At 45.5% G+C, this 27,232-nt stretch overlaps 1 protein-coding gene across 1 annotated transcript in view; it reads left to right on the top strand.

Annotated features, from left to right (window-relative positions):
• Positions 1-27,232, top strand: part of RBM19 (RNA binding motif protein 19) — a 478,795-nt gene that overhangs the window by 135,264 nt on the left and 316,299 nt on the right. Inside the window, exon 14 of the mRNA XM_069214526.1 lies at positions 13,949-14,059. Coding sequence (XP_069070627.1) covers positions 13,949-14,059 — 111 coding nt within the window. The remainder of the gene's footprint in view (positions 1-13,948; positions 14,060-27,232) is intronic.

The following is a 27,232-nucleotide window of genomic DNA, read 5'->3' on the forward strand; positions in this document are numbered from 1 at the left end:
TCTGCCCTTAATGCCCTGCCCTGACTACCTGTCACACGAAGAATCTTCTTCAAAGCCCTCTTCATCACCCACAGGGAAATTCATAGCACAAGACTGATTTTTCTACAATCCAAATTCTAAATTCTTCAAGCAAAGGATGAACCTTAAATCATGAATGTCACTACTGCTAATCATCCCTTATTTCAGAAGTCCCCTTATAGTTGGAAGCTGTGTACAACGTATTGAACAAACCTTACACAAAGAATATGGGCAATCAGGAACCTTTTACCAAAATATGACGCAAGTATTTTTGAAGATCATGCATGATCTTAGATTGGGACATGACATAAGGGGTTTATATTATGCAGCTCAACCCGAATATCTGTGTATTCAGTAGCCAGGGTAACTGCCATCCCTTACGACATAGATTGAAATGCCTCTGCATGGTTTTCAATATCCTAATGTGTTAAGTTCACCGTGACCCTTGATGCACCAGCTTTTAGAGAATTCTCATTTCTTTCCCACATTTGTGCATATTTCAGAATGGTTTTCTAATCGGTGGACTATGAAGACGACAGTAATGGCAGCTTCAGTTTGTAACAGTTTCTGTGTAAAAGATACATGCCTGAGTCTTCTTACCCTTACCACAGCACAAATGCTTATGCATTGTGAAACTCTGTGCACTTTTAGAGTGTCTCCAAAGATCACTCACCTGCCTCAACATTTTCCAATATAGGCCCACCTACAGCCGTCATTCAGCCACACAACAATAGGGTGCCTAGGATTCTGATGAAAATGTAAGCGCTTTATGACCTAATTAGGGCTATGAAGCACTATGTAAATGTTTCATACAAAGCCACTAATTACTCAGTAATTCAGGCAGTGTTTTACACTTTGCACTGGGTATGGAAAGTGCTATGTAAATACCAATACAATACAGTAGTATTAACATTATTGTATATTACAGAACCTTGGATAAACATGCATAATGTGTGGTAACTGTGATAGTTTTCTTCTACTTTACCCAGCTTACCCCAGCCCATCTCCATTATGTTCAGCTTTTGCCTCTTGTCCATGTTACCTAAGGACTCAAGGAGGCTTAGTGAAGTCTACTAGAGCTCTTGTTGCTAAGTACCCTCAGTATTTCCCCTTCATCTTCCTGCCCTCGAGACCAATATGCACATTGTCACATGTCAGTCTGACTTGACTTTCTTACCTCTGCATCCAGTTCAAATCTGTGTCCTCGAGGTCATATGGTAAGTCGTACCTATTGCCTGACAGAGATTGATTTACTTGTACTTTTTCATCTTTCAGTATTCTCTCTCATCAGAGGTAAAGAGGTACCTGATAAAGGGTGAGGTCAGCACAGACTTTTAGCACTGGTCTCAAGAATGTCTTATCTGTTATGCTGATCACTTCATCATGTTAAAGGGTTAAAGTGGAAGGAGTCCATCTCTCTTACAGGCTTCATAACTAATAAAAGTTGTATATTATGCTCCTTGTGCTATACTGCAGATTGACGTGAAAGATTAATCTGAAGCCCTGAATAATCCAGCTGGGACAAAACATCCTTTTCTAATGCCCTTGAACTGCAGATTGCTGAGAGCCAGGGTCCCTCTGAATATTTCATCTCTCAAGGGCCTTGTATCATTTTAGGTGCCAGTGCTTTGGAGAGTCATAGGACACTACCCAAATCTCATTGAAAGATAATCAAATATAGTGGTCAGCCTACTGTCCTTAGCCAAGGGCAGGACCTTAGACATACAACAAGAGTATCTGCTTCCTAAGCTAAAGGGGAGAATCAGTCAGTTAAAACTTTTACACACATTAAACTTTTCATGGAAAGCAGCAAAGTGATGAAAACATCCAGGGACGTGGGGCTTGGCCAAACCAAGATGATGCCAGATGTGAGCCTGTGAAGCTCTGCTATTTGGACCCTCCTGGGAACACTAATCCAGAGAACTAGGGGGTTGCAACCGAGATGAGACCGGAGCCTTTGGCTTGGGAGGAACTCCTGGCCCAGGGGGACCGCTCACCTCCAAAAACATAGCCTTCTGACTGGCTGTACGCCACCTTCCTCAGAGAGTGGGGGACGGCGCTCCGCATCTCCCATCCCATCTGAGGGAGGCACAGTAGAGGAAACCCCAGGAAACTGCTGAATGAGCTCAGGGGGGGGGAATGGGGGCACAGATATAACGGAGACCAAAAATGGACCCCCCACAAAGTCAACGACCACCTGTGTACCCGCCCGATCTGCAAAGACTGCCACACCAGCATTTTGGAAAATGGTGGCTGACTGCTTTAACTAACAGACGCACTACGAGGCTGCACAGCCCAGATGTTGTGCGCTGGGGGGTTGGGACACACCGGGAAAGCCCATAAGAGGGAATTTGGTAGGCATGCATTGAGGAGACCCTCCGGCCGATGAAGCCCTGAAGAGAGTTCTACCCAGCTGATCCTAGAAGGAGACCTAAGTTGGGACTCAAAGAGGAGGTACACAAGACAGACTGGGAACTTAGTTTAATGGACCGAGAAAGGTCTCCCCTCTCCTGACCCCGGTTTCTGCCTATGTGGGACCAATGACATGAGCGACATCTGTTTGGGACAGGGGCTCGGCCACACCCTGAGATCACCGACACTCCGCATGAATACCTTAGTCCTCTCAGTCACAAAGGAGGCCGCTTCTCTGTGAACATAGGAGTGGTGGGATCGAAGGCCCTGTCTGCGAGTGTCCGTTTTGCCTGGTGGGCCAGAGCCTGCGGTGCAGAAGGGGTGCTTGTCCCGGCTGGGAAGAAGTTGCTAGCCCTGCTGCCAGGTGGCCACCAACCACTCCCCCCCCCACCTTGGGGCTGAGGAGTCGCCCGTAGGGGGATGGGGCTTGGGCCATGGCTGGGCTGAGTCCTCAGGAGCCCCGTGAAACCCCAGTGCTCCTTATTCAGAAGGAGGAGGCGCTGGAAGTTGTGACTAAGCTGACACAGAACCAAAGATGATACGCACCAAACATGCACATCCAGACCCCACTCAGACGGGTAAGAATGAACACATAATCATCCCATTGCTTGTCCCATGTCTACGGAAGGACTGGAAGCTCACACTGCAGAAATACTAGCAGCCATGTGAGAAGCTAAGTTGATGCTAGAAGGGAAGAGTGACACAGTAGCAGTTGCAGCTAATCAGTGCTAAAGAGCATGTGCTCTCTCCCCTACAACTTGGTATATTTGGCTTACACCTGTTTGTCTTATTTACCTGTAAGTCCCTTGTAAATTGGTATGGGTAAGTGGGCCTGCAGCACAGATTGCGCCACCCACAGAATTAGCCTTTCAAACCTGTCTCGGGCCAGCCACTGCAGGGCTTGCACGTAGAGTTTTCTGCCACACTGACTTGGCATATCAAACTACTTGCCAAGGCTTACACACCCATTTTACTACACCTAAGACACCCCTAAGGTAGGCTCTAGATATCCCTTTGGGCAGTGTTCTGTGTATATAAAAGGTAGGACATGTGTCTTTATGTACCACATGTCCTAGTAGTGGCAAACAGCCTGTTTAGTTTCTCACTACTGTGAGTGCAGCTCCTCTCATAAGACTGCATTGGAAATGCCCTGACATATGTCTAAGTGGTATCTTCTGATCTATGATGAACAGCGTGGGCATGTTTAGTATGTTTGGAATGGCAGTGAGAAATCCTGCTTATTGGTGTAGGTGGATTTCTTATTACCATTGTAGAAATGCCACTTTTAGAAAGTGGGCATTTCTCTATGCTTATAACTCTAGTGCTTTTGCAGCCTGACGACAATCCACGTCTGGGGCAGAGTGACAGCTCCACTTGGTGCACACTTTCCAGACAGCCATCACACAGGAATTCCTGGGTGTGCGAGAAGAGGCATCTGCATACTGATAGTCTTCCTGGGCTGGAGAGAGGGAGGGTTGTTCTCACTTTACATGCGAATAGGCTGTGTCCTGCCCCCACACAATGGATTGATTACCCTCCACTGATGCCTGGAGACAGTGCTGGGTCAAAAGGGTGTTTTGCTTGACTTGAAAGGACTCCTTTGAAGTTACCCCCTGAACAAGTGCATTTTTGAGTATAAGTTGAAGGGGTTTTGCCTCTTTTTGGAGAGAGCACTTTTGGAACTGGGACTGAACCTCTGCCAGAGGGACTGCTGAGCTGTGCAAGGACTCTTCTGGACTGTTCTTCTTTGTTGCCCTGCTATCTGCTGGGTAGCACAAAGGACTCATCTGGATTGCTTTTCTGTGTGTTGTCCTAGTTCCAGCCTGCTCCCAGACTCTGTCACAGTTGCGACACTGCATGGACTTGTACCCAGATGCTGCTGGAAGGGACTGTGATCGCTATTAGGAGTGACATGCCTGGTGTGCTGCCCTGTGGCCTACCAGGTCACCAGATGGACTGCCCCTGGAATGTTAGGACCCTATTGTGCTGGTCTGCCCACACCCTACTTTGGGGCTCCAGTAGTCTGCCAAGGGCCAGCATAGGATCTCCTTAGTTACCAAAGGCTGACCCTCGCCCTGTTACGGTAGTGCTTAGTGAAGTGCTACAACCTTTATTTAAGCACTCTCCGGATACAGAGAGAGTACTTCAGGATTGCCCTGTGATGGCCCCCAGTGCGTGGTGAGAGCTGGACTTGGGGGTTTCTACAGCACGGTAAAAGTGCTTATATCATTTCTTTTTACATGCAGGAGGTGAGTGCTGCCTGTTGTGCCTGAGCCCCCAGAGACACAGCATTCAAGGAAACATGCTCTATCAAGTGCCCCAGGGCACAACTGGACATCTACTCTTGGGCAATTCTCACCGCCGTGGCCCCTGGAGATTAAGTCGGCCCTGTGGCTGTACTGTAGCTGCAGTGCTACCTTTGTGGGTGCCTGTGCTGCCTGCAGGAGCAGAGGAGTGTTGTGGGCTCCTCCCACAGGATCAGGGAAGGTTGCTGACGAATACCGCATTGGTGGAGGTTCTGAGACGTGCCGCTGGTTGGGGGCAGCTCTAAAGCCAGGAGGCTTGTGTTCGGCGGCCGTATTCCCTCTAGTGAGGGCGCCCGCAGTGGTGGTCACAGTAGCCAACCAGTTTCTACACTTGAGGATCGGCTGCCTTGGGCCATACTGCAAGCGGGGAAGCTATTGAGGTTTCCCCATGAATATGGGAGGTCTGTGTGCACCCCACCCGATATGGAGATATTCCTGGCAGATACCTTTGGGGCCTTGTACTTTTTCTTATATGTCTTGCTCATAGGACTGGACAGAAACCTCAACAGAGGCTCCATCCTACTGAGGATCATTCACTGCATTTCATATAAAAGGAGCGCAGCAGCTCCTCTGTGAATGGGGGCATTTCAGTTACTGCCTCTGGCATAATAGAAATGCTGATGCACCTGACCTACGTGACTTTGATGGTGAATGATAACACTGATCGTTACTGATGACGTGTGTCTCATTATCTGCTGCATTTTTTTTGGGTGCTCTAAGATTGATGTTTACCAATACTATTTCAGGAGACCATGTGATATGTGCAGTAATGATTATTCTATGGTGTTTACATGACATGTGCAAGATGTTAATGTTTTGAGTGACTTGCACTAGGATGGTATGACAAGTGCCTGTTTGGCACAATATTACTGATTCATGTTGTTTTTGGTCTATAATGTTTTATGCAATACAGTCTATTTTATATAACTTATTATGGAGTTTTCTTTGTGATGTATTGTGTCACTGGGTTGTAGGTGTTGTGCAAATGCTTTACACATTGCCTCTGGAATAAGCCTGGCTGCTGTGGGCAGTGCTACCAAGGGGGTGAACAGGGGCTATCTTAGGTGTGTAGCTCCCTTACCGTGACTATAGTGGTGATTACTGCCTGGCTGAGGCTCCTACCCTTGCCAACCAGAAACCCACTTTTTAATACAGACCATCGCACGGTAGCTGGCCGAGTGGGAGACATGGAGAACGAAGGACCACACCTGCAACCCATGGTCACAGATCACAAGTAACAACGGAACTGAGCTACCACAAGAAGTAGTCCACTGAGTTGAGGGTGCGGAGGCCCGATTCCCACCGCAATAATTTTCAGGTAGTAGGCCCCCCAGAGTGATACGAGGCACAAAGCATTGAACTTTACATGGAAAACTGGCTCCTGCAAGAGGTAATGTGGGGCAAGGCATCCGACTACTTCACAGTTGAAAGGTTGCACAGGGTACCTGGGGGACAGCCAAGACTGGCAGCGCCCCCTAGATTGGTGGTGAACCACCTATTGAACTACCATGACAGGGATGACATTCTTCAACGCACCAGGACACATTCCCCATGAAGGGTGTATATATGAATATATACCCCAACTATACCGAAGTGGTCCAACACCAACGAGAAACATTTGTGACTGAAACAACAACCACAAACTCTCACCCTGAAATATTCCTTCTCCCTACTAAGCTTAGGGTAATAGACCAAGAACAAACCTTCTTCTTTACAATGGCAAGGGAGGCATGGAAGTGGCTGGAAATCAAAGAATATGCCGGCCCACCCAAACAGGGTCCCTCAAGACAAGAAAAATGGGCAAAGGTCAAGCCAAAGTTGAAACCTCACCAGTAGCTAAAGGCTACCCTGACGAAAGCACAAGCAGAGACACAGCGAGCAAAGCTAGTGTCCCAACTCCAACAAACATGCTCTACACCGATCAGCACCAGATGGGCAGAACTGGCAAACACCTCGGCTGACCAGCACGATTCCTCTGCAGACTCTCTACCTGGCGAGGAGCAAGACAATGGCCCAGAGGTGACCCTCATGACGCGGACCTACTAGCATGATGGCATCAACCACTATGGCCACCTCAGACGAGGATCAGACACCTAAAGATGAAACGGACTGATCTCTGCTGGACCTCATGTGGTCAATGATGGATACACCTGGAGGGCTAGGCCCTCACACATAACTTTCATATTGTTTGCTATCTTTACCATATAACCTTTATTGATACAGGATATGTTTTCTTTACTGGGGCAACAGACATCTCGAGCGTTGGGGTGGGGTGGTGGGTAGTTCGGAATCTGCGACATGGGATGATTGGGAGGGGGAGTTGGGTACAGGGGGTAGTGGGGTTTTCACACAACGGGGTCAGACGCAGGGAAGGGAGGAACCATTGGGGCTGGCATGTGGGGACGAAATGGGATGCTTAAGACCCCATGGAGGACAAAGCAGGACACAATCTAGACCGAAGCCTAACTCTGAAAATGTTGTCATGGAATGTCAATGGTCTGGGGTACAAACTAAAATGGGGAGTAGTGCGAAAATACCCACTTAGACGAGATCCAGACATTATCCTACTACAGAAAAACCCATCTGCTGGGTAATGCCTGCAAGTTTCTAGGAAAAAGGCAGGTATAGATTGTTGGCACATGCAGGTTACACAAGGTGCTCCAGAGGAGTGGGACTCTTGGGTGGTCATTACGACCCTGGCGGATTACTTCCGCCAGGGCCGCGGGACGCGGTGGCACCGCCGACAGGCCGGCGGTGCCCCGCGGGGCATTCTGACCGCGGCGGCTTAGCCGCAGTCGGAGAAGGGAAACCGGCAGTCTCCCGCCGGTTTCCCGCTGCCCCCAAGGAATCCTCGAAGCCGGCGCAGCTTGCTGCGCCGGCTTGGGGATTCCGACTCCCCCTCCCGCCATCCAGTTCCTGGCGGTTCTCCCGCCGGGAACCGGATGGCGGGAGGGGGAGTCGCGGGGCCCCTGGGGGCCCCTGCAGTGCCCATGCCAACGGCAGGGGCACTGCAGGGGCCCCCGTAAGAGGGCCCCAAAATGTATTTCACTGTCTGCCTTGCAGACAGTGAAATACGCAACGGGTGCAACAGCACCCGTCGCACCTTCCCACTCCGCCGGCTCTATTACGAGCCGGCATCCTCGTGGGAAGGGAGTTTTTCCCTGGGCTGGCGGGCGGTCTTTTGGAGACCGCCCGCCAGCCCAGGGAAAAACTCATAATACCCTCTGCGGTCTTCTGACCGCGGAGCGGTATTATGGAGGGCAGAATTCTGGCGGGCGGCCTCCGCCGCCCGCCGGAATCGTAATCAGGCCCTTGGTGCGCCACACATTACCACTGGAGGTTTTTCACACATGGGTGAATGACGATGGTTGCCAGGCAGCAATTCATGTCTGATGCTGTGGGAAGGATTTAGTTGTGGGTTCCTGGTACTTTCGCTTAGGAATGTAATCTAAATAGCTGGAATGCATGGGGAACTGGCTTACTTAATCCTCTGACACATTGACAGTTAGTGGGGGGGGGGGGGAGGGCTAAACCTGACACTACATGGAGAAATGGATAGACTAACGAAATTGAGGGAACAACCATGGCCGGACAACAAACTGGTCGCCTTTGTAGAAGCAGTGTGGCTTACTAACCTATGGAGGTCAAGATTCCCCAGCATACGACAATATTTACATGCTGCAAAGACACAGGGGGCTATGTCCCATTTGGACTACTTATTGGCTCCCAGTTACCAACTGGGCAGATATTCTGATACCACCTTTCTTCCCCGGGAAATATCGCACCACTCTACTTTATCTGGGGTAGCAAAATGGGTGTCCCGGTGCGGAACGCCCCGAGTAGACTCGATGTCTGGGAGCTACAGAATAGAGACACGAAAGAGGCAATGCACACCACCACAACCAATTATTTCACAGAAAATGAAGGCTCAGTCTGGTTGTCAATCGATTTGTGGGAGGCATATAAGACAGTACTAAGGGGGCACCTAATAACAAGAAGAGTAGGCCTGAGACGGGAACGAGAACGTGAGTGTAGGACACTCAAAGAAAAACATACGCAACTTGAGGCAGAGTATGTGGCGGCCCCCACAGGTGAAGGTGCCCACAGAATGGAGAATACACCACCCTGACAAGGGCTCAATTTCACGCCACACCGGGACACTTATACGAGGTGGGCAGTAAGGCAGGGAAACTCCTGGCGTGGCTGACCAAGAAGGAAGAGGGTCAAAGCTGGGTCTGTGGGAATAAAAGGCCCAACTCGCAGCTTCTAGAAACACCCCAAGCAATTGCAAAGGAGTTTGCACAATATTTAAAACAGCTATATCGAAGTCGAACCACCGCAGATCAAGGGAAAATAGACACTTTTGTGAGAGATGTTCTGATCCCCCCCACCTAGACTCAGATCGGGTGGAAATTCTGGTGGACAAGATCACAGAAGGTGAGGTGACCATGGCCATCTCACAATTGCATACTGGTAAGACCCCGGGGCCCTAATAGCTTCCCAGCAGAATTTTATAAGGGAGTAACCTCGAAAGTTGTGAAACCTATGCTTACCATGTTTAACTCAGCCAGTGTTAAGGTTATAGTGCCTTTAGACCTACAGGAGGCCACAATCGTCCTTATTCATAAAGAGGAGAAGATGGTGGATAACGGTGCCACCTACAGGCCAATCTCCCTTATCAATACTAAAACGAAGGTTCTCACCAAGATCCTAGCAAACTGCCTGACCCAGGTACCTGTCAATTTAATTCACACTGACCAGTCTGGCTTTATGCCATACTGGGCCACGAGACACAACCTGAGGAGGTTGATGGGCAGTCTGACATGTGGTGAGTGACTGCGGGAACCGGGTATACTTCTGGCCTTTGATGATGAGAAGGTCTTCAACTCATTGGAGTGATCATATACGAAGGCGGTTCTCCAGAAGATGGGCTTTGGCCCGTAATTTTTTATCCTGGATCAGCCTGTAATATCCGGATCAACGCCGTTCTCTTAACCCAGTTTGGTCTGTCCAGGGGCACGAGACAGGGGTGTTCCCTCTTAATGTTGCTCTTTGCTATTGCTCTCGAACCCATGGCATCCTGGATTAGGATCCAGGGGCCTTCGATGGGACCGAATCTGGGAGGATGTGATTTCATTAAATGCGGGCGACATCCTCCTTACACAGGGTTTTGCATGAATTGGACCAAATTGGTAGCGTTTCCCGTAAGGATGGGTACTCCTCCTGCAGCTGGTGAAAGTCCCTTGCAGTGGGTGACATGGGGGTGTCGATACCTATGCATATTTTTTTCAACTGACCACGCTTTATACATGCAAGAAAGCCTGGAGAAAATTCTAACAGCATATCGCGCCGACGTGGAAAGATGGAGAAAACTGCCACTTTCTCTCCTGAGCCGTGCGGCCCTGTAATGAATGATCTGTCTCCCCAAATTCGTATACATTATACCGACTACCCCATACGCAGTCCCAGACTGTTTTTTCCATAGAGTGTTGCTCTGGGATGATGGAGTTCCTTGAATAGCTCTTTCCCTATTGACATGTCTCCAGCCAGATAGCAGTACCGCCATCCCAAACCTTCTAGTATACTATTGGGCTTCATAGCTCCTGACGGTCAATGTTTAGGCCTTCTCCTCACAGCAGGAACCCTCCCTAAATGCATATTGATTTGCCATGGCATCGGAGGGCTATGTGCATCCCCTATACGGAAGATGGGGCCTCCCTCACTTCCCACCCTAAACTGTAATTACTGTCTGGAAAAGGGCAGCAAAGAGGCTGTGATTTATGGTCAGGGTGGCATTACAGACTCCCCTCTGGAAATTGGACCTGTTCTGTGGCTCGCTGTGCATAGAGGGCCATAGGAAATGGCATCTATTGGGAATCTTCCAATTGGGGGAGGTATGGAGAGATGGGGAAATAATACCCTTTGTGGATCTGCAAGCAGAGGATGAACTTTTGGGGATTCAACTCCTACGGTATTAGCAGCTCTGATTTCTGCTCACTGGAAACTCTGCATTACAGGTGGAGGATGGGTCCACAGTGGATTGTAGAGTACTGGAATCCCCCCTGATGAGTCATGCAGGGTCCTGCATTTATTCCACACTATTACACAACAGCCTCCCATCATTGGACACCTTAAGAGAGAAGTAGAAGGGATTTGGGTAGACTGGAAGACAGCTATTGGAGTGAAGCATGTGGGTACCCTAGAGATATAGCAATCCGGGCAGGCTTCAGGCTCATCTAGTTAAAAATATTGCATAGGGTCTACTGTACCTGGACTTTCCTATTTCGAATAGGCCAGATTTACTATGATCTGGGTTTGCGGGGCTGCCACATGAGAGGAATCCTCATCCACACACTCTGGGAATGTCCAAAACTGGGGTCCTACTGGAGGGGAATAAGGAACAGATTACTGGCGACGCTGGAACTATATGTACAGCTTACACCCCAGGTGGTCACTCCGGGAACCTGGGGCGACCAAACTCTAGACCGATACACACTGATATTCAACAGTCTGACACTGATGGTAGCCCGCAGGGATATACTCAAACACTAGGGGGCACCACATGTCCCCAGGATACGAGAATGGGAGCGGGGGCCTGGACTGGTGTATGGGAGCTGAAAAAAATGTATACCCGGTACAAGGATGCTAATGTGAATGGGACAGAATATGGGCTCCATGGAGATCAGTGAGAGAGGACAACTAAGTACTCAGGACCAGGACCCGCAATGGTGGAGAATGAAGTGGCTTTCACCTGAATGGGTGCCGGGAGAGATGAGCATGGACTATACCCATAGTTCGGACAGGATTAATGTTGGCCCCACTGTCTTCTTGACCTACCAGCCTACACGATGTGATTTGCAATGATAATGCCTATATGAATGTGCGTCCTCAGGTGGAGGAGGAAGGAGGGTTCGTGATGCTTGTACCTTGTATTAAAATGAATACAAGGATTTGAAAAAATACAATCAGGGACAATTATTTGTGTACACGTGTTTAGACTAATAATATTACTGTGGAGCAGTGAGGACAAAAATTGCTCCTGCTCTGCTCATGGCACTGTATGGTTTATCACATTTCTGATATTACTATTTGGTGTTATAAGAATCATTTGGGCACACCCAGAGTAGTGATTTCATGTTTTCTAATGATGCTGTGAATGCTGTTACAATGGTCTGTTCCAGGCATTTATTTTTTTAATGAGTGAGCCTCATTAAAATCAGAGCCTGAATATTGCTTTCTCACATAACAAAGAAACCCATTGCCTCCAGTGCTTTCAATGGAAGGGTTTTGAAGCAATTTCTTTCTTTGAGCCATTAAAATTCAAGCACTTTCTTCTTCAGAACTGTACATCATCTTTGGAAAAAACTTACTTGTACTCCAACTGCGTCATGTCATGTTGAGTTTCTTTATAGCCTGTACACTGTCCTTAGGCCATGTTAAAATATGGGAGTCCGAAGAGGAAAATATGAGGCTATGACATGTAATCAAAAGAAAGGAGGGAATGGATTCTGTTGTGTTGTTTTTATAGCTTATAGACAATCAGCCATAGGCTACTTCAAATTTCTAAGAGGGGGCATACGATTTTGTTATACACTTTGTTATATCCTTTCTACTAGAACTACGAATGCATCAGTGGCCTCCAAGAGACATGGTCCGATTTTGGTCAACTATAAAGCATCCAGATGGAGTGTGGCATACACTTGTATAAGCAATAAGGTGCTAATTCAAGCATTATAACATTTGCCCAGGTTGGGCCAACAGAACCCCAAAACGTCTTCACTTAGTCCTCAGTTATCCTGTGGTGTCAAATTGTTTTGTTGTTTGCTGGCTGTGTAGTATTCTCATGTCTGGAATGAAAGAATAAGTGAATGTTACTCTTCTTTGTGTTAGCTAACTCTAATACGTATGCATACGCAGCACTCGGAACTGTGTCCCGTCCAGCTCTGATATAGACCTGACTGGTAGTTTTTAAGAACAGAAAATTAGGCTGCACTGGCTGGTTGGCACATTATCTGCCTCATGGTAATAGAGCTACATAGAAATAAACATATTGAATGTATTACACAGCAAGTTCAAAATTCACACCTAGCATAATGTCCTCATAGCTGAAATTCATCTGCTAGGCATTCAGCAGTTGATGTGTACTAGCATTCTGTACATAGCAGGGCAGACGATAATTTAACCATGCTCTGACTTGGTAGTTATGTTCATTTTCATGGATGCTGGTGTAAAAAAAAAGTGTTCCTAAGCTTTTGCACATTGTTTAACCTTTCATACTGTGATAATGGTAACTCACTTTAACCTGGACAGGTTCTGAAAATGTGCCAGGATACCTCAGTTGCAACTGTGTACAATCATGCATGACTATTGTGCAGAAAATGTCTCAATTCACCAAAAGTAATAAGTAAGGGGATACAGAGATTTTCTGAAGACAGTAAGAAGAGTTAGTGGTGTCTTGTTTTCAGTTAAGACCAAGCTGTTTTCTCAGGGAACAGCAATCTTTTAGAGTTATAATGGTTGCCAGTTGTGTATATTGCACTTCTATATCCCTGTGTAGGGTGAGAAAAATGCTGACTTCAGAAGCCCTGATTTTACATGTTTTGTTGACCACTGTTCTAGATAATGCAGAAGTCACTGTGTAGGCAAAGCAAAGTATTAATAATACATTAGTATGAGTGAAATCTGGACAACTTTGCTGCAGCATTTGGCCCCTGCTACTTCGAAATGATGGGTGCCTCTGCAGCTTTTGTTAATTAATAGTGTTGTATTAGCTGATTAAGTTTGTGGGTTCTCTTATGACCTCTTCCTTTATGACTTGCAATATTGTCATCTCTGTAGCCTGAGGTGGCCGCTCTCAATTTGTCTGTATCATTGTACTTTGTTGGGCAGGAAGCAGCATCTTGCTGTTTGTCATTTGATAGCTCATGTGTTAGCAAGCTCTGTTGCGGGCAGTTATTCACATCTCTTTTGCCTAAATAAATTGTGTGCCTTAAAGTCCTGAATGGCTTCTGTTTTTCTAATGTGGGTGTGACTTTTGAACTGCATGTTGCCCTCTGTTACCATGTGGTTTTTAAATGGAATCTCTGTGGTAGGGAGTGTACTTTCTCATATCCTGCATGTCTATCAAGTATGCTATCCAAATGTGGTACCTAACACCATGTTATAGGAATTGGTCTGATATTTTACATTTTTATTTTTATAATTGTTCCCAGGAGGGCCGAGGCAGTGTGGCAGTGAGGGTAGCACTTGGTGAAACGCAGCTGGTGCAGGATGTTCGCCAGTTCCTACTGGATAATGGAGTTTCTCTGGATTCCTTCAGTCAGGTAAGATGAAGCGATATTTAATCTGCAGATCAATATAATTATTCTGAACAATTTCATACAATATGGGGACAAACATGCCAGATTTATTTTTTTCTTCATGTCTGTGTAGGTAAGTTCTTCAGTCCCTCCTTTGATTGATTGTTGTTTGTTAACAATTATTTCTATGCAATTATAATGTTTTACCTAGGTGAAACGCCACATGTTTGACCTGGACTGTTCAACAAGGATATGCATAACAGCTCAGGTTAACTACTTCTTACTCATCCTCACTTTATTGTCATGCGCACAATATTATTTTCTATTGTGTTAGGCCTGTGTGACGCGGACGATTGGCCTATGGCCCGACCCTGTACATTCACGTAAAATTATGTTATGCTGGCCATTTACTAAGCACATACATTTTACAATAGATTGCCTGTGTTCTGTGTGGTTGTTCCATATTTGTGCCACCATTGCTGTCCTTATGGTAAGAGATAATAGAACAGTCAATTTCTAACATATTTTTTCATGCTACTATTCACACCACACATCATGATCACAAGATGATCTTTCCAGGCGATCCAGTGTGTGCTGATAAAAATATGACACCATTTTCTATCTTTGGGCAGATTGAACTGCCCTTACGAGGGCGTTACATTTGCAAACCATTCATTCCAGGCACAGCCTGTGCAATCTGTGGACTGTAAAAGCACAGGCTATATTCAGCCTTAATTAAAACTTTTGTTTACATTATTATATTGCACTCAACCCTCGGATATGACAGTGCTGTACATGGAACAAGAGAACACTTGCTTCATCTTGTATTGACCTGGTTGAAAGAAAAGCAGTTCAACAAGCTCAAACATATTACAGAGTAAAGTTCAGTTGATTGGTTCCTGAAAGATCAGTGATGAGACATGGATAGGAATGAAAGACAACAAATTGGGGGTAAAATAGAAACCTAGAATGGATAAGAGTGGTTAGGGAAGTGTAGGAAGCTGGCCTGGTGTGTGGTGGGTACCTAAGCTACTTACACCTTACACCAGGTCCAGGTATCCCCTATTAGTGTAGTGTAGGCAGTGTCTAGAAGCCAGGCTCTCTAGAGGTAGCTGTGGAGGAGCAGCCAAGGCTTATCTAGGAGACATGCAAAGCTCATGCAATACCACTGTAGTCACACAGCACTTACACACATGAAAGAATACACTCAGTGTTACAAAAATAAAGGCACTTTATTATGCTAACAGAGCACCAGAAAATACTATAGAGGCAATACTCTCTTAGGAGGTAAGTAATACACAAGATATATACGCTAGTTGTCAGAAATAGGCATATGAGTAGCTAGAAAGCTGTGCAAACCGTGTAAAACACAATAGAGGAGAGTGGCTCTAGGGGGAGCACAAACCGTATACTAAAAAAATGGAATGCGAGAGTTGGACCCCCACCTAGGTAGGCGGAGTGTGTAAAGGGGTGCTGGGGGTACCAGGAAAGCACAAAGTTAAGTACCACACGAACCCCCAGCGACCGGGAAAGCAGGGGTAAATCACTAGAATTTCCCCAAAACACCCACTTAGAAGAAAAGAAGAGAACTGCAAAACACAGAGGCTACTGCAAGAAACCAATGATGGATTCGTGATGAGGAACATCTGTAGAAAGAGGGGACCAAGTCCAGAAGACACCGCTGAGTCCAGTGGAGACAGGAGTCCCTACCCACCAAGCTGAGGATGGCAGGAGTTGGTCGACAGTGACGAAGGAGAGTCAACACTGCAACCCTGGAGTCGGAGTCAAGTTCATGGAGGATGCAGGTGATGTCCCACACAGGCAGGAAGATTGCAGTCAGGTTTGCATGTTCAGATTTTACCAACAAGCATTGGCACAGGCAAAACTTGCGTTTGGCGGAAAGGAGCAGGAGGACTTAACCCAGGAGGGCAATATAGAAAGGGGCTCTCAGCGTCGTAGAGAGCCCACAGAAGCACAGGCAGCACTCACAGGAGTCCCACAGGACGGGACACAGAAGTTGCAAAAGGAGCCCACGCAGCACTACAAAAAGGAGTCCCACGCAGCAGGAGAACCACTCAGGGAGCTGTGCATCTCAGGAAGGCGTGCTGGGGGCTTGAGCTACACGATGGCTGAAGTTCCCTTGGAAAAAGTGCCAACAAGCCTTGGCAACTGCAAAAGACGCAGTACACAGGGATACTGTTGTGCATGGTAAGGCAAAGGCTTACCTCCACCCAAGTTGGACAGCTGGTAGGGAGAATCAACTGGACCACTTCTGACCACCACCCAAGATGCAGTAGATGCAAGGGAGTGACTATTTCACTCCAAGGGAGATTCCTTCTTCTTTCCTGTGCAGATTGAAAATGTGCTGTCCTCAGAGCATGCACAACAGGGGAATTGTTGCAGAAGCTGGAAGGAGCTGTGGAGATACCAAATGTGCCCTTCAAAGCATACCAGGTGCTTGGGTAACCTACCCCTCCCAAGTCCAGTAACACCTATTTCCAAAGCGAGAGGGTATAATTCCCCTCTCCCAAAGGAAATCCTTTGTTCTGCCTTCCTGGACTTGAGCTGCTCAAGCAACAGGCGAGCAGAAACCTGTCTGTGAGGTGGCAGCAGCTTGGGCTGCCTGAAAAACCTCTGAAGGATGTAGGAGCAAAGCTGGGGGTCCTCTAAGGAGCCCCCAGAGTGCATGGAATCATACAAACAATACTTGCAAAAGTATTGGGGTATGATTCCAACATGTTTGATACTAAACATGCCTAGGTTCGGAGTTACCATTATATAGCTCGACATAGGTAGTGACCTATGTCCAGTTCACACGTAAAATGACGTCCCCGCACTCACAAAGTCCAGGAAAATGGATCTGGAGTTTGTGGGGGCACCTCTGCTAGTGCAGGGGTGCCCTAACACACAGGTTCTTGCACCCTGCCCTCTGGGCTGAGGGCCTACCGTAGGGGTGACTTATAGTGACCTGGTGCAGTGATCCATAGTGAAAACGGGTGCGTGCACCCGGTTCATGCAGACTGCAATAGCAGGCCTGCAGAACCCTTTGTATGGGCTCCCTATGGTGGCAGAATAACCCCTGCAGGCCATAGGGATCCCCTGGACCCGCAATGCCCTGTGTACCTGGATACCATATACTAGGGGCTTATATGCCAATTGTGGGATGAAGTACAGAGTTTTGGGAGAGAGATCATAATCACTGAGGTCCTGGTTATCCAGGAGGTAACCATGCCAAGAAAGAGGGTACTTTTCCACAGGAAGCCAGGATAAAGTGAATTATGAAAGTAAGGAAATTGTAGAATCGATATTTGAGGTAAAATGAAAATCAAAAGATAGGACGAAATATGAAAGCCAAGAAGACTTTGTTTCTGCTACGCATTTGCTGTATCTGATCTGTCCTTCTGGAGATTTTCCGACTGCTAGCTATTAGGGTTAGGTTTTGCAGCAAATAATACAGACAAATATAATGTTGAGTACTGTATTCTGTGCAAATTCTTTATCTTCCCAATTGCCAATATATTCATGATTTTCATGACCTTTTATTGCAAATTATCTGTACTGGGATGGCCTTTAATAAAAGCCTGTAGAATATGAGTCAATATGTTTCCATGTGAATTATATGGGGAGCTGGTTGAGTGGAACTCACTGAAAATTCTGAGCTTTTGGAAGGACTGATTGTTTGCACAGAATGGGTCCTCTTCAGGTAAGAGGTGAGAGAGGTGTCTTGGGATGCTTGGCAGTTTGCTCTGCTCACCACGGATAATCAGTATACCTTCACAACCTGGCGCCAGGAAGTTTCTTAATTTTGTGGAATTTGAGGCTGTAAAAGCTAAGAGTGGACACTTAACTGCATACATTCCTGTAGATACACCACCAAAGTCTACACCATACCCGTAGCAAGAAATATCTATTGGTTTAACTAACATAATCAATGGTTGTACATGGCATAGCCCCATGTCAAGCAACCAGTTAGGGTAATGGGACCATTGATGTTACTGGGGTTAACTTTGCCAGTGTTATCTGGATGGACCTTGTCATAAACAGTGTGAAACACGTGCAGCATGTATTAAAATAATGCATTGTACCCCTGCCCCCCAATTAAAATACAGCCCATTAATGTACTGATAGAAAATCTCCTCTAAGTGGGATACTTTTCTGAATTGCCCGTAAAACTGGGTGAGGTATACCCTCAGACCATGCCCAAGAAACAATAGAATATTGAATGTTTCTCACTCCCTAGGGATTATGTACACTCTACAAGAATATACTACCTGGCGAAGAGTTATTGCTAATACTTGCATCTCAAATTCCTTCTATAATGATGTTACTTGAGGTTCTAAGGCATATTCAGGGTAACGAAAAAATAACAGTACCCTGTTCAGACAACTGATTTATGAATTATCTTCCGAACACTAAAGAAGATGCTACTATTCTAGTATGCATTTAGTATTGAAAATTATCTTCAACATTTTAAAAATACATCTGAAAGAAAGGATAACAGACTCAAAACGAGGCACATCACATAAAATACTTAAAAAAAAAAATTGATTACCAATTGTCAACATGTTTCATCGATATACACTTCTACAATATTCATCAGGACAGATATTTTTATGGGATACACAAACATCATAGAGTATTATACACCAGATTAAACAACAATAAAAGGGCCCTTACTGCTGGATTATAAAACCATAAATAAACAGTTGCATATTTATAAGTCAGCCCTGTAATGTTTCCACAGGTTACCTCTAAAAGTTAGATGGATAACCTTTATAGGTACCAGGATACATCTGAACTCAGTGCCAGGATGCCAACTCCAACCATAGAGTTTGGGCATCAGGTCACTGTCAAGTGTATATCAGAGAAATATGTTGTCAGTTAATATGTAATACCTGAAAAACTGTACTTTTACTGCATAATTCAGATACACCAATAATAAAAGGTTGTGGAATGGAATACTCTAGAATTTTCATGATGTTAGGAAGCCTCTCTAGTATAGGGGCATCCAGTGTGCACCTCATTTAGGAAAGTCATAAGCTGAAATAAGCTTCTAAGTATAAGGCCCCCAGCCCCGATCACTCCTTCCCCCCCCCTTCTGATCAAACTGGTAGGGAGTAGGTAGGGACAGGGCTAGATGGTGGTACTCGGAGCAAGTATAGCTTCACTCCAGTGATGTATGTGAGGAGTGATTGCATTCCCATTCGTTTGAACACATAAGATGAAAACATGAGTGGTCAAATTGATCCAGCTGGCACTCATCTACTTGATGTTGCTTTAGTTAGGTTTTCAAATACATTTTTAATCCATTTTTATGTGTGTGCTCTGTTTCTAGTCTATCATCCTCTCTTTATGATGCATTTTTGATATGGTGATTTCTTTCACTATTAGATGTATACATCTCCCTAATTGTGAGGAAAGTATTTCACACATAAGTGAACTGATCCGGGTACTGTTATTTTTTTCTATAGGTGTTTTAGGCAGATTCACAAAGTCGGACAATAATATTCCTCTTAACTCTCTTTATATGCATATAAATTCAGGATGAACACAGAAAGTCGGGGATGAAATTAATTGAGAATTTTGAGATTGTTTCTCAGACCGCTCTCAGCAACATTAGAATTGCAGCTCTTATGGCAATACTCCTGCTTCTTGCTATTCTGCCACAAAACTAGAGTGAAATAGAGAAGACTAAAATTATATTGGAAATCTGTAAATCAGTTTTCAGAAATGCACTTGCCTTCAGTGAAACAACAACACAAGCTGGGGGCAGCAATAGAGGGAGCTCAGAGAAAAAGGTGAAGAAAAGAAAACGAAATCCACATCCCAGGACTCTCAGTGACACTGGTCTTTCTATCAGGGAGATCAGGGCATGAGTTGTGGCTATCAATTAAGCGACAGTAATTGAAACTGTTAGATAGGTTGCAGTATTTTGATGATCTCTAGTCCTGAAATCCACAGGATTGGAAAGATAGCAGAAGCTCAGGCAAATATTTTAAGGAGAAGAGACGTGACTAGACTAATTATGAGAGAAAGGAGGAATATTGTAGAGAATTCTTTCTGAACACTAAATAAAACTGTCCTGGACACAGTGTAGTTTTGGGCTTATCCTCCTGAGCAGGGAGTTCAGGATATTCTGGCTATGATACAGATGTTTCAGCCTCTATCCTGGATTTCAGTGAGAATTACTCTGAGGCTGCTGGACCTCATGGCCTCCTGCTGGTGACACATGCAGATGGCATATGCGGGCTCTATAGTTGATCCTAAAGTTCCAATGGGCACAGCATCAGGGGAATCTCTCCGACATGGTCCAGATCTCAGAGGGAACTGCAGGAGATCTGCAGTGGTGGTTAAGGATAACCTTTATAAGTACCAGGATACATCTGAACTCAGTGCCAGGATGCCAACTCCAACCATAGAGTTTGGTCATCAGGTCACTGTCAAGTGTATATCAGAGAAATATGTTGTCAGTTAATATGTAATACCTGAAAAACTGTACTTTTACTGCATAATTCAGATACACCAATAATAAAAGGTTGTGGAATGGAATACTCTAGAATTTTTCTGATGTTAGGAAGCCTCTCTAGTATAGGGGCATCCAGTGTGCACCTCATTTAGGAAAGTCATAAGCTGAAATAAGCTTCTAAGTATAAGGCCCCCAGCCCCGATCACTCCTTCCCCCCCTTCTGATCCCACTGGTAGGGAGTAGGTAGGGACAGGGCTAGATGGTGGTACTCGGAGCAAGTATAGCTTCACTCCAGTGATGTATGTGAGGAGTGATTGCATTCCCATTCGTTTGAACATATAAGATGAAAACATGAGTGGTCAAATTGATCCAGCTGGCACTCATCTACTTGATGTTGCTTTAGTTAGGTTTTCAAATACATTTTTAATCAATTTTTATGTGTGTGCTCTGTTTCTAGTCTATCATCCTCTCTTTATGATGCATTTTTGATATGGTGATTTCTTTCACTATTAGATGTATACATCTCCCTAATTGTGAGGAAAGTATTTCACACATAAGTGAACTGATCTGGGTACTGTTATTTTTTTCTATAGGTGTTTTAGGCAGATTCACAAAGTCGGACAATAATATTCCTCTTAACTCTCTTTATATGCATATAAATTCAGGATGAACACAGAAAGTCGGGGATGAAATTAATTGAGAATTTTGAGATTGTTTCTCAGACCGCTCTCAGCAACATTAGAATTGAAGCTCTTATGGCAATACTCCAGCTTCTTGCTATGCTGCCACAAAACTAGAGTGAAATAGAGAAGACTAAAATTATATTGGAAATCTGTAAATCAGTTTGCAGAAATGCACTTGCCTTCAGTGAAACAACAACACAAGCTGGGGGCAGCAATAGAGGGAGCTCAGAGAAAAAGGTGAAGAAAAGAAAGCGAAATCCACATCCCAGGACTCTCAGTGACACTGGTCTTTCTATCAGGGAGATCCGGGCATGAGTTGTGGCTATCAATTAAGCGACCGTAATTGAAACTGTTAGATAGGTTGCAGTATTTTGATGATCTCTAGTCCTGAAATCCACAGGATTGGAAAGATAGCAGAAGCTCAGGCAGATATTTTAAGGAGAAGAGACGTGACTAGACTAATTATGAGAGAAAGGAGGAATATTGTAGAGAATTCTTTCTGAACACTAAATAAAACTGTCCTGGACACAGTGCAGTTTTGGGCTTATCCTCCTGAGCAGGGAGTTCAGGATATTCTGGCTATGATACAGATGTTTCAGCCTCTATCCTGGATTTCAGTGAGAATGACTCTGAGGCTGCTGGACCTCATGGCCTCCTGCTGGTGACACATGCAAATGGCATTTGTGGGCTCTATAGTTGATCCTGAAGTTCCAATGGGCACAACATCAGGAGAATCTCTCCGACATGGTCCAGATCTCAGAGGGAACTGCAGGAGAACTGCAGTGGTGGTTAATGAACTGCAATTGGGTCAGAGAGTCAGAACTCTCTTCTTTCCCCAATCAGATCTGACATTAGTGACAGATGAGTCACTCCTGTGATGTGACAGACACCTGGGAGACGTGGAAATCAGAGGCATCTAGTGTCTGATAGAAACTGGACTCCACATCAATCTATTGGAGCTCTGAGCGATGCTGGCTGGCACCCAAGAGCCTTTCTTCCCCTTATCACAGGAAAGATGGTGTAGGTGTTAACGGACAACACCACTGCTATGTGGTACTGCAACAAACCGGGCGGGGTGGAGTCGTGCACACTTTGCCATGAGGCTCTGTGCCTCTGGATGTGGTTGGAACCGCAGGGTATTTTCCTGATGGTTCAACATCTTATGGGATCTCTGAACTCCAGAGCGAAAAACTCAGTTGAAATGCCTAGCAGATCATGAATGGCAACTCCATCCGGTGGTGGTGAAAAGTCTTTCTCAGCAGTGGGGAGAGACTTGGTTATATCAGTTTGCTCCTGCATAGCTGTGCATTGTCAGCAGTGTGGCGCATTGGAGTTTCCAAGGTAGCAACCACTGAAAGACACTTTTCGCCTCAAGTGGAACTCAGGCCTTTCCTCCCTTACCCCTTCGCCCAGAGTTCTCAAGACGATCAAGAATGACCGGGCCCAAGTAATCCTAGTGGTTCTGAACTGGGCATGGAGAATCAGACTGCCTCTTTTGGATGCTCTTCTGCCACAGCAGCAGGGGAGGGTTCTGCACCCCAGTCTGTCTATTCTCCGCTTTCTTGTGTGGCGATTGAGCGGCAACAGTTCACCTCCCTTAATCCTTCCCCTGTAACGTAATCTTGGCAGCCAGGATTGCCTTCACCAAACAGTATACGCCTGTCGTATAAAAAAAAATTGCATGATGCACAGACTAGTCTGCTGACCCCTTTTCTGACCCTGTCTGTGAAGTCCTTTTGTTCATCCTTTCCCTGGCCCAGCATGGCTCTGCTGTGGGCACTCTTAAAGTATATTTGTGTGCTATTTCTGATTGGTTTTTTTTTTTTTTTTTTTACATTCATTATGCCCCAATGAGATCTGAATTAGGTTTTGAACTTTCTGATGTGTGCTCCTTTCGAGGTTCTCCACAATTGTCCTCTCAGGCTTTTCATTTTGAGAACAGCTTCCTTGTGGCCATTACTTCTGCCTTCAGGGTGACTGAGCAGCAGACATTGTCATCTAAGTCACCCTGCCTTTCTGTCTATCCTGGCAGTGGTGCATCGCACTAGGGCCTCTTTTCTTCCAAAAGTGGTTACACCCTTTCATGTAGGCCAATCCATCATATTTGCCTACTTTTTACGCACCCCACATCCTTCTAAGGAAGAGGAGCGATTCCACCGCTTGGACCCAAAAAGAGCATTGGTACTCTACCTTGATCATACAAAAGAGTTCCTTGTGAATGACCAACTCTTTGTAGGGTATGTGGGTGCGAAAAAAGGTCAGGTAGTGCAGAAACTGACCATCTCCAGATGGGTTGTGCTGTGTATTAAGATTTGCTATGCACTGGCCAAAAAGCAACTCCCTGAGGGTTTGCATGTTCATTCTACCCGAGCTAAAGCTGTGACCAGTTCCAGTCCTTGACATCTGTTCGGCAGCAACATGGGCATCTCTGCACACATTTACCAATTACTACTGCCTGGGCAGTCAGGTCCATAGGGATGGGCACTTTTCCCGTTCAGTCCTGCAGGACTTTCTATTATGAGCTTTGTTCACAGTCCCACCTCTGGGGATGCTATTGCTGTGGTATCTATTCAGCGGTAAAGAATTTGCACCTAGAAGTCTCTGTCAAATGGGCAATGTACTTACCTTCCGGAACACCTTATCTGGTAGAGACAATATCTAGCTGCAGATTCCTTACCAACCAACCCATCCTCCCTGCTCTGCAAACTGATTTCTAGGGGCAGGGACTCCCCTTTCAGGGCCTCACTTTTGATGCACCAGTAGTCAGTTTCTTCATGGCTCTGAGCTTCTGGTGTGGAAAGTCATGAAAAGAAACTGACATCAGTGAACGGGGGCGGTGACTATATAGGACCCGCAATGTCATATCTGGCGTTGATGATGCCGACAACGGACGCAGAGGCGATCAACAGCACCCAACAGGGTGCAGGGGTACTGCTCATTGAAATCTTCCAGACCAAGTCTGATGCCGGGGGAAAATTCAAAGGGAAGGAATCTGCAGCTAGATAACGTCTTTACCAGATAAGACGTTACCAAAGGTAGGTAACTTGCGCTAATGGGCCATCTTTATATGGACTCTGGTGTATCATTGCAGCTCAGTGCAGATAAAATAATCTAATAATGCAGTCCTCTGTGCCTTCTGATAGAGACGGCATACAGATAGATTGTGTGGTTGTGGAGTTTTATCAATGACGGCCACATCAATCAAGGCCGCAAATGCTTTGGCGATCTTAGACCGTTACCATCACCAAATGTGACACAAACATCTCTCCACTGATTGATCTCATACCAGAGGATGAAAGAGAGATTTCTAAGGCAGTTGTTAAACAAGGTGCCACAACTTTAGCAGCTATAATTGCTGCAGCAATCAATGTCTCAATCGCAAGTTTTTGACATCTTGAATGTCTGGCTGTATTGAGAAAACGAGTGGTCCCAATCCACTTCATTCTGTCCGAAAGTTAAAGCCAAAATACTGGGCATGTCATTTGATAGTCACTGTGTTTTGCAAACATATCCATAATTCCTTACAGAAAATTAGAACGGATACAGATATTGCAAAATCCAATCCCTTGGAGCCCTTCAATATCACAGTGCTGGCTTCTCCAGTTTTTGCGGCTCCCGTAGACCTCAGCCTTATAGAGGGGACTTCAATCAGTATGCACGTCAAGGCAACCCAATTACGGTCATGGTTATACATCCAGCAGAAACAACAGACAAGGGTATGGGAGATCATCTGACTGAAAAAGAAGTACCTCCAATTCATGCTGTAAGGGGAATCAAATATATGCTTGACTTCTCAAACCTGCCACCCTAGCATTCAGTCCTCAGCAGGTGGAAGAAGAATTTCCCTCTTTGCCCCCTCATGGAAATTCAAACCAACAGATGGATTTGTGTGGCAGATTATTCATTCAGGTCATACTTTGGATATTATACAAAGACGACCTTTCTGCCATCCAAAACATCCTTTTCTTTTGAGGGAGCTCTAACAGGAAATTCTATTCTCCTCCTCAAATGAGTGATCAAAGTGGTCCAGAGCGCTCAAAGAAGTCAAGGGTTTTATTCCAGATGACTCAGATTTTTTTCTAATAAAATAGAAGATAGGTCAATTGAGACCTATCTTGGACCTCAGGGAACTCAACAAGTTCCTCAGAAAAGAGACCTTCTGCATGATAATGCTCCAGGGGGTCCTCATGACCCAGAGAAATTACTTTCTTATGTCCCTGGGTCTTCAGGATGCTTATTTTCACATCCGTATACCCCAGAAGCACAGGAAATACTCCCACTTTGCAGTGGGGGGTGGAGGGGAGAGGCAGCACTATCAATTCAAGTCCCTCCCCTTTGGCCTCAAATCAGCACTACAGACGTTTATCTAGCAGCCAACGGCTGCTTACTTCAGATGAGAGGGTCTCGTCAAGGCGCCATTAAAGGAAGAGGCGAACACTTTGGTCACCTACATCACTCTCTTTCATGTCTAGGGGTTGACACTGAACAACGACAAGTCATTCACAGGACCAAGCTCAAAACTTCAGTTCCTAGAAGCGGTACTGGACAAACAAATGGGAAAAGCTTTTTCCTCAGAGAAAAGACAAAGAAAGCTTCAACCATAACAGATACCTTCTCTACCAAACATTCAGTCACAATTAGGCAATAAACCTCTCTTCTGGGCCTGATGTCCTTATTGTCTATTGGAGTCTCCGGATGGGGCCAGTCCAACACGAATTGGTCAATCAGTGGAAACAAGTACATGTTGCATGGGATGACACAGTCCAAGTCACAAGACTTTTGAAACAAGCATTAGTATGATGGCGGATCCCTACAAATCTCAATACCTACCTTCTTTTCCACCCTTCATTTGACAGAGTAGTGCTCAAAACACATGCCTGACGACCTAAAGTCTAAACATCTAGATCTCTGCAGACTGTAGAGATGTCCTGATACTAGCTCGAGCGACAGCCACCACAAGACTGTATAATGTCATATGGAAGCTTTCTGTGTTTGACGCAAAACCAAAGGACTCCATGCTGGAACAATAATACCTCATCAAATACTTCTATATTTGCTAAACTTGGCAAAAGATGGTCTAAAATACTTGTCAATACAAGTCCATCTGGCAGCGATCTTGTGATTCCAGATAACTGAAGACAACTCAACCACACTTTTTTCATAAAAAATCATAAAGCAATTTTTGAAGTGACTTTTTCCTACAGTGCTACATCCACCATTACCCTGGGAACTTAATATTGTGCTAAGCTAGCTCATGTTACCTCCGGTGGAACCCATCCATAGAGCGCATTTTAAATTTCTTTCCTGGAAGAAAGTGCTTTACTTGGTACTTAAATCAGTGTGAAGAGTAGTAGAAATACACATATACGGTAAAAGAACTGTACCTCTGTTTTACTAAGGACGAAAAGCCTGATGAGAGTTTGGTGAGGGGGTTACTCCATCACAAACATGACGGATATCCTGTTCGCAGTATTGCGATTCCCATAGGATAAAATGGAATCATAATGCAGCAAACTGGATATCCGTCATGCTTTTGATGGAGTAACCCCATCTGCCAAACTCTAAACCAGGCCCAAAGTAATCCTACAGACTAATCCAAAGTTGGTACCCAAAGTCCCCTCTGATTTCCACATAAATTAACCTATCATTCTACAACCTCTTTCTTCCCAAGTCCCACAACATCAGCAGAGAAGTCATTGCTCTTGCTTGAAACGTGCAGGTGCATTGAGTTCTACACAGACAAAAAAAATACACTTCTCTGACCAACTATTTGTTTTTCCCATCACCTAGTAATAGGCTGACCCCAAATCGGGGCTATCATTTTGGCATATTAGCCTACATCACCGTCTACCACAACAAGGCCAGGCGCCCGCTCCAGGGAAGAGTGTGAGTACATTCCACCAGGGGCATAGTTACGACTGTGGCAACTTTTAAAGTGCTGATGAACAAGAATAGACTCTTAAGATTGGTTTATTGTCCAGTGATACTGTGTAATATCATCAAGTGAGGATTAAAACGTTTTCCATTAAAGTGCAATATAAAGAATGG

The sequence above is a fragment of the Pleurodeles waltl genome, chromosome 11 (genome assembly GCF_031143425.1).
Source record: "Pleurodeles waltl isolate 20211129_DDA chromosome 11, aPleWal1.hap1.20221129, whole genome shotgun sequence".
Taxonomy (NCBI): Eukaryota; Metazoa; Chordata; class Amphibia; order Caudata; family Salamandridae; genus Pleurodeles; species Pleurodeles waltl.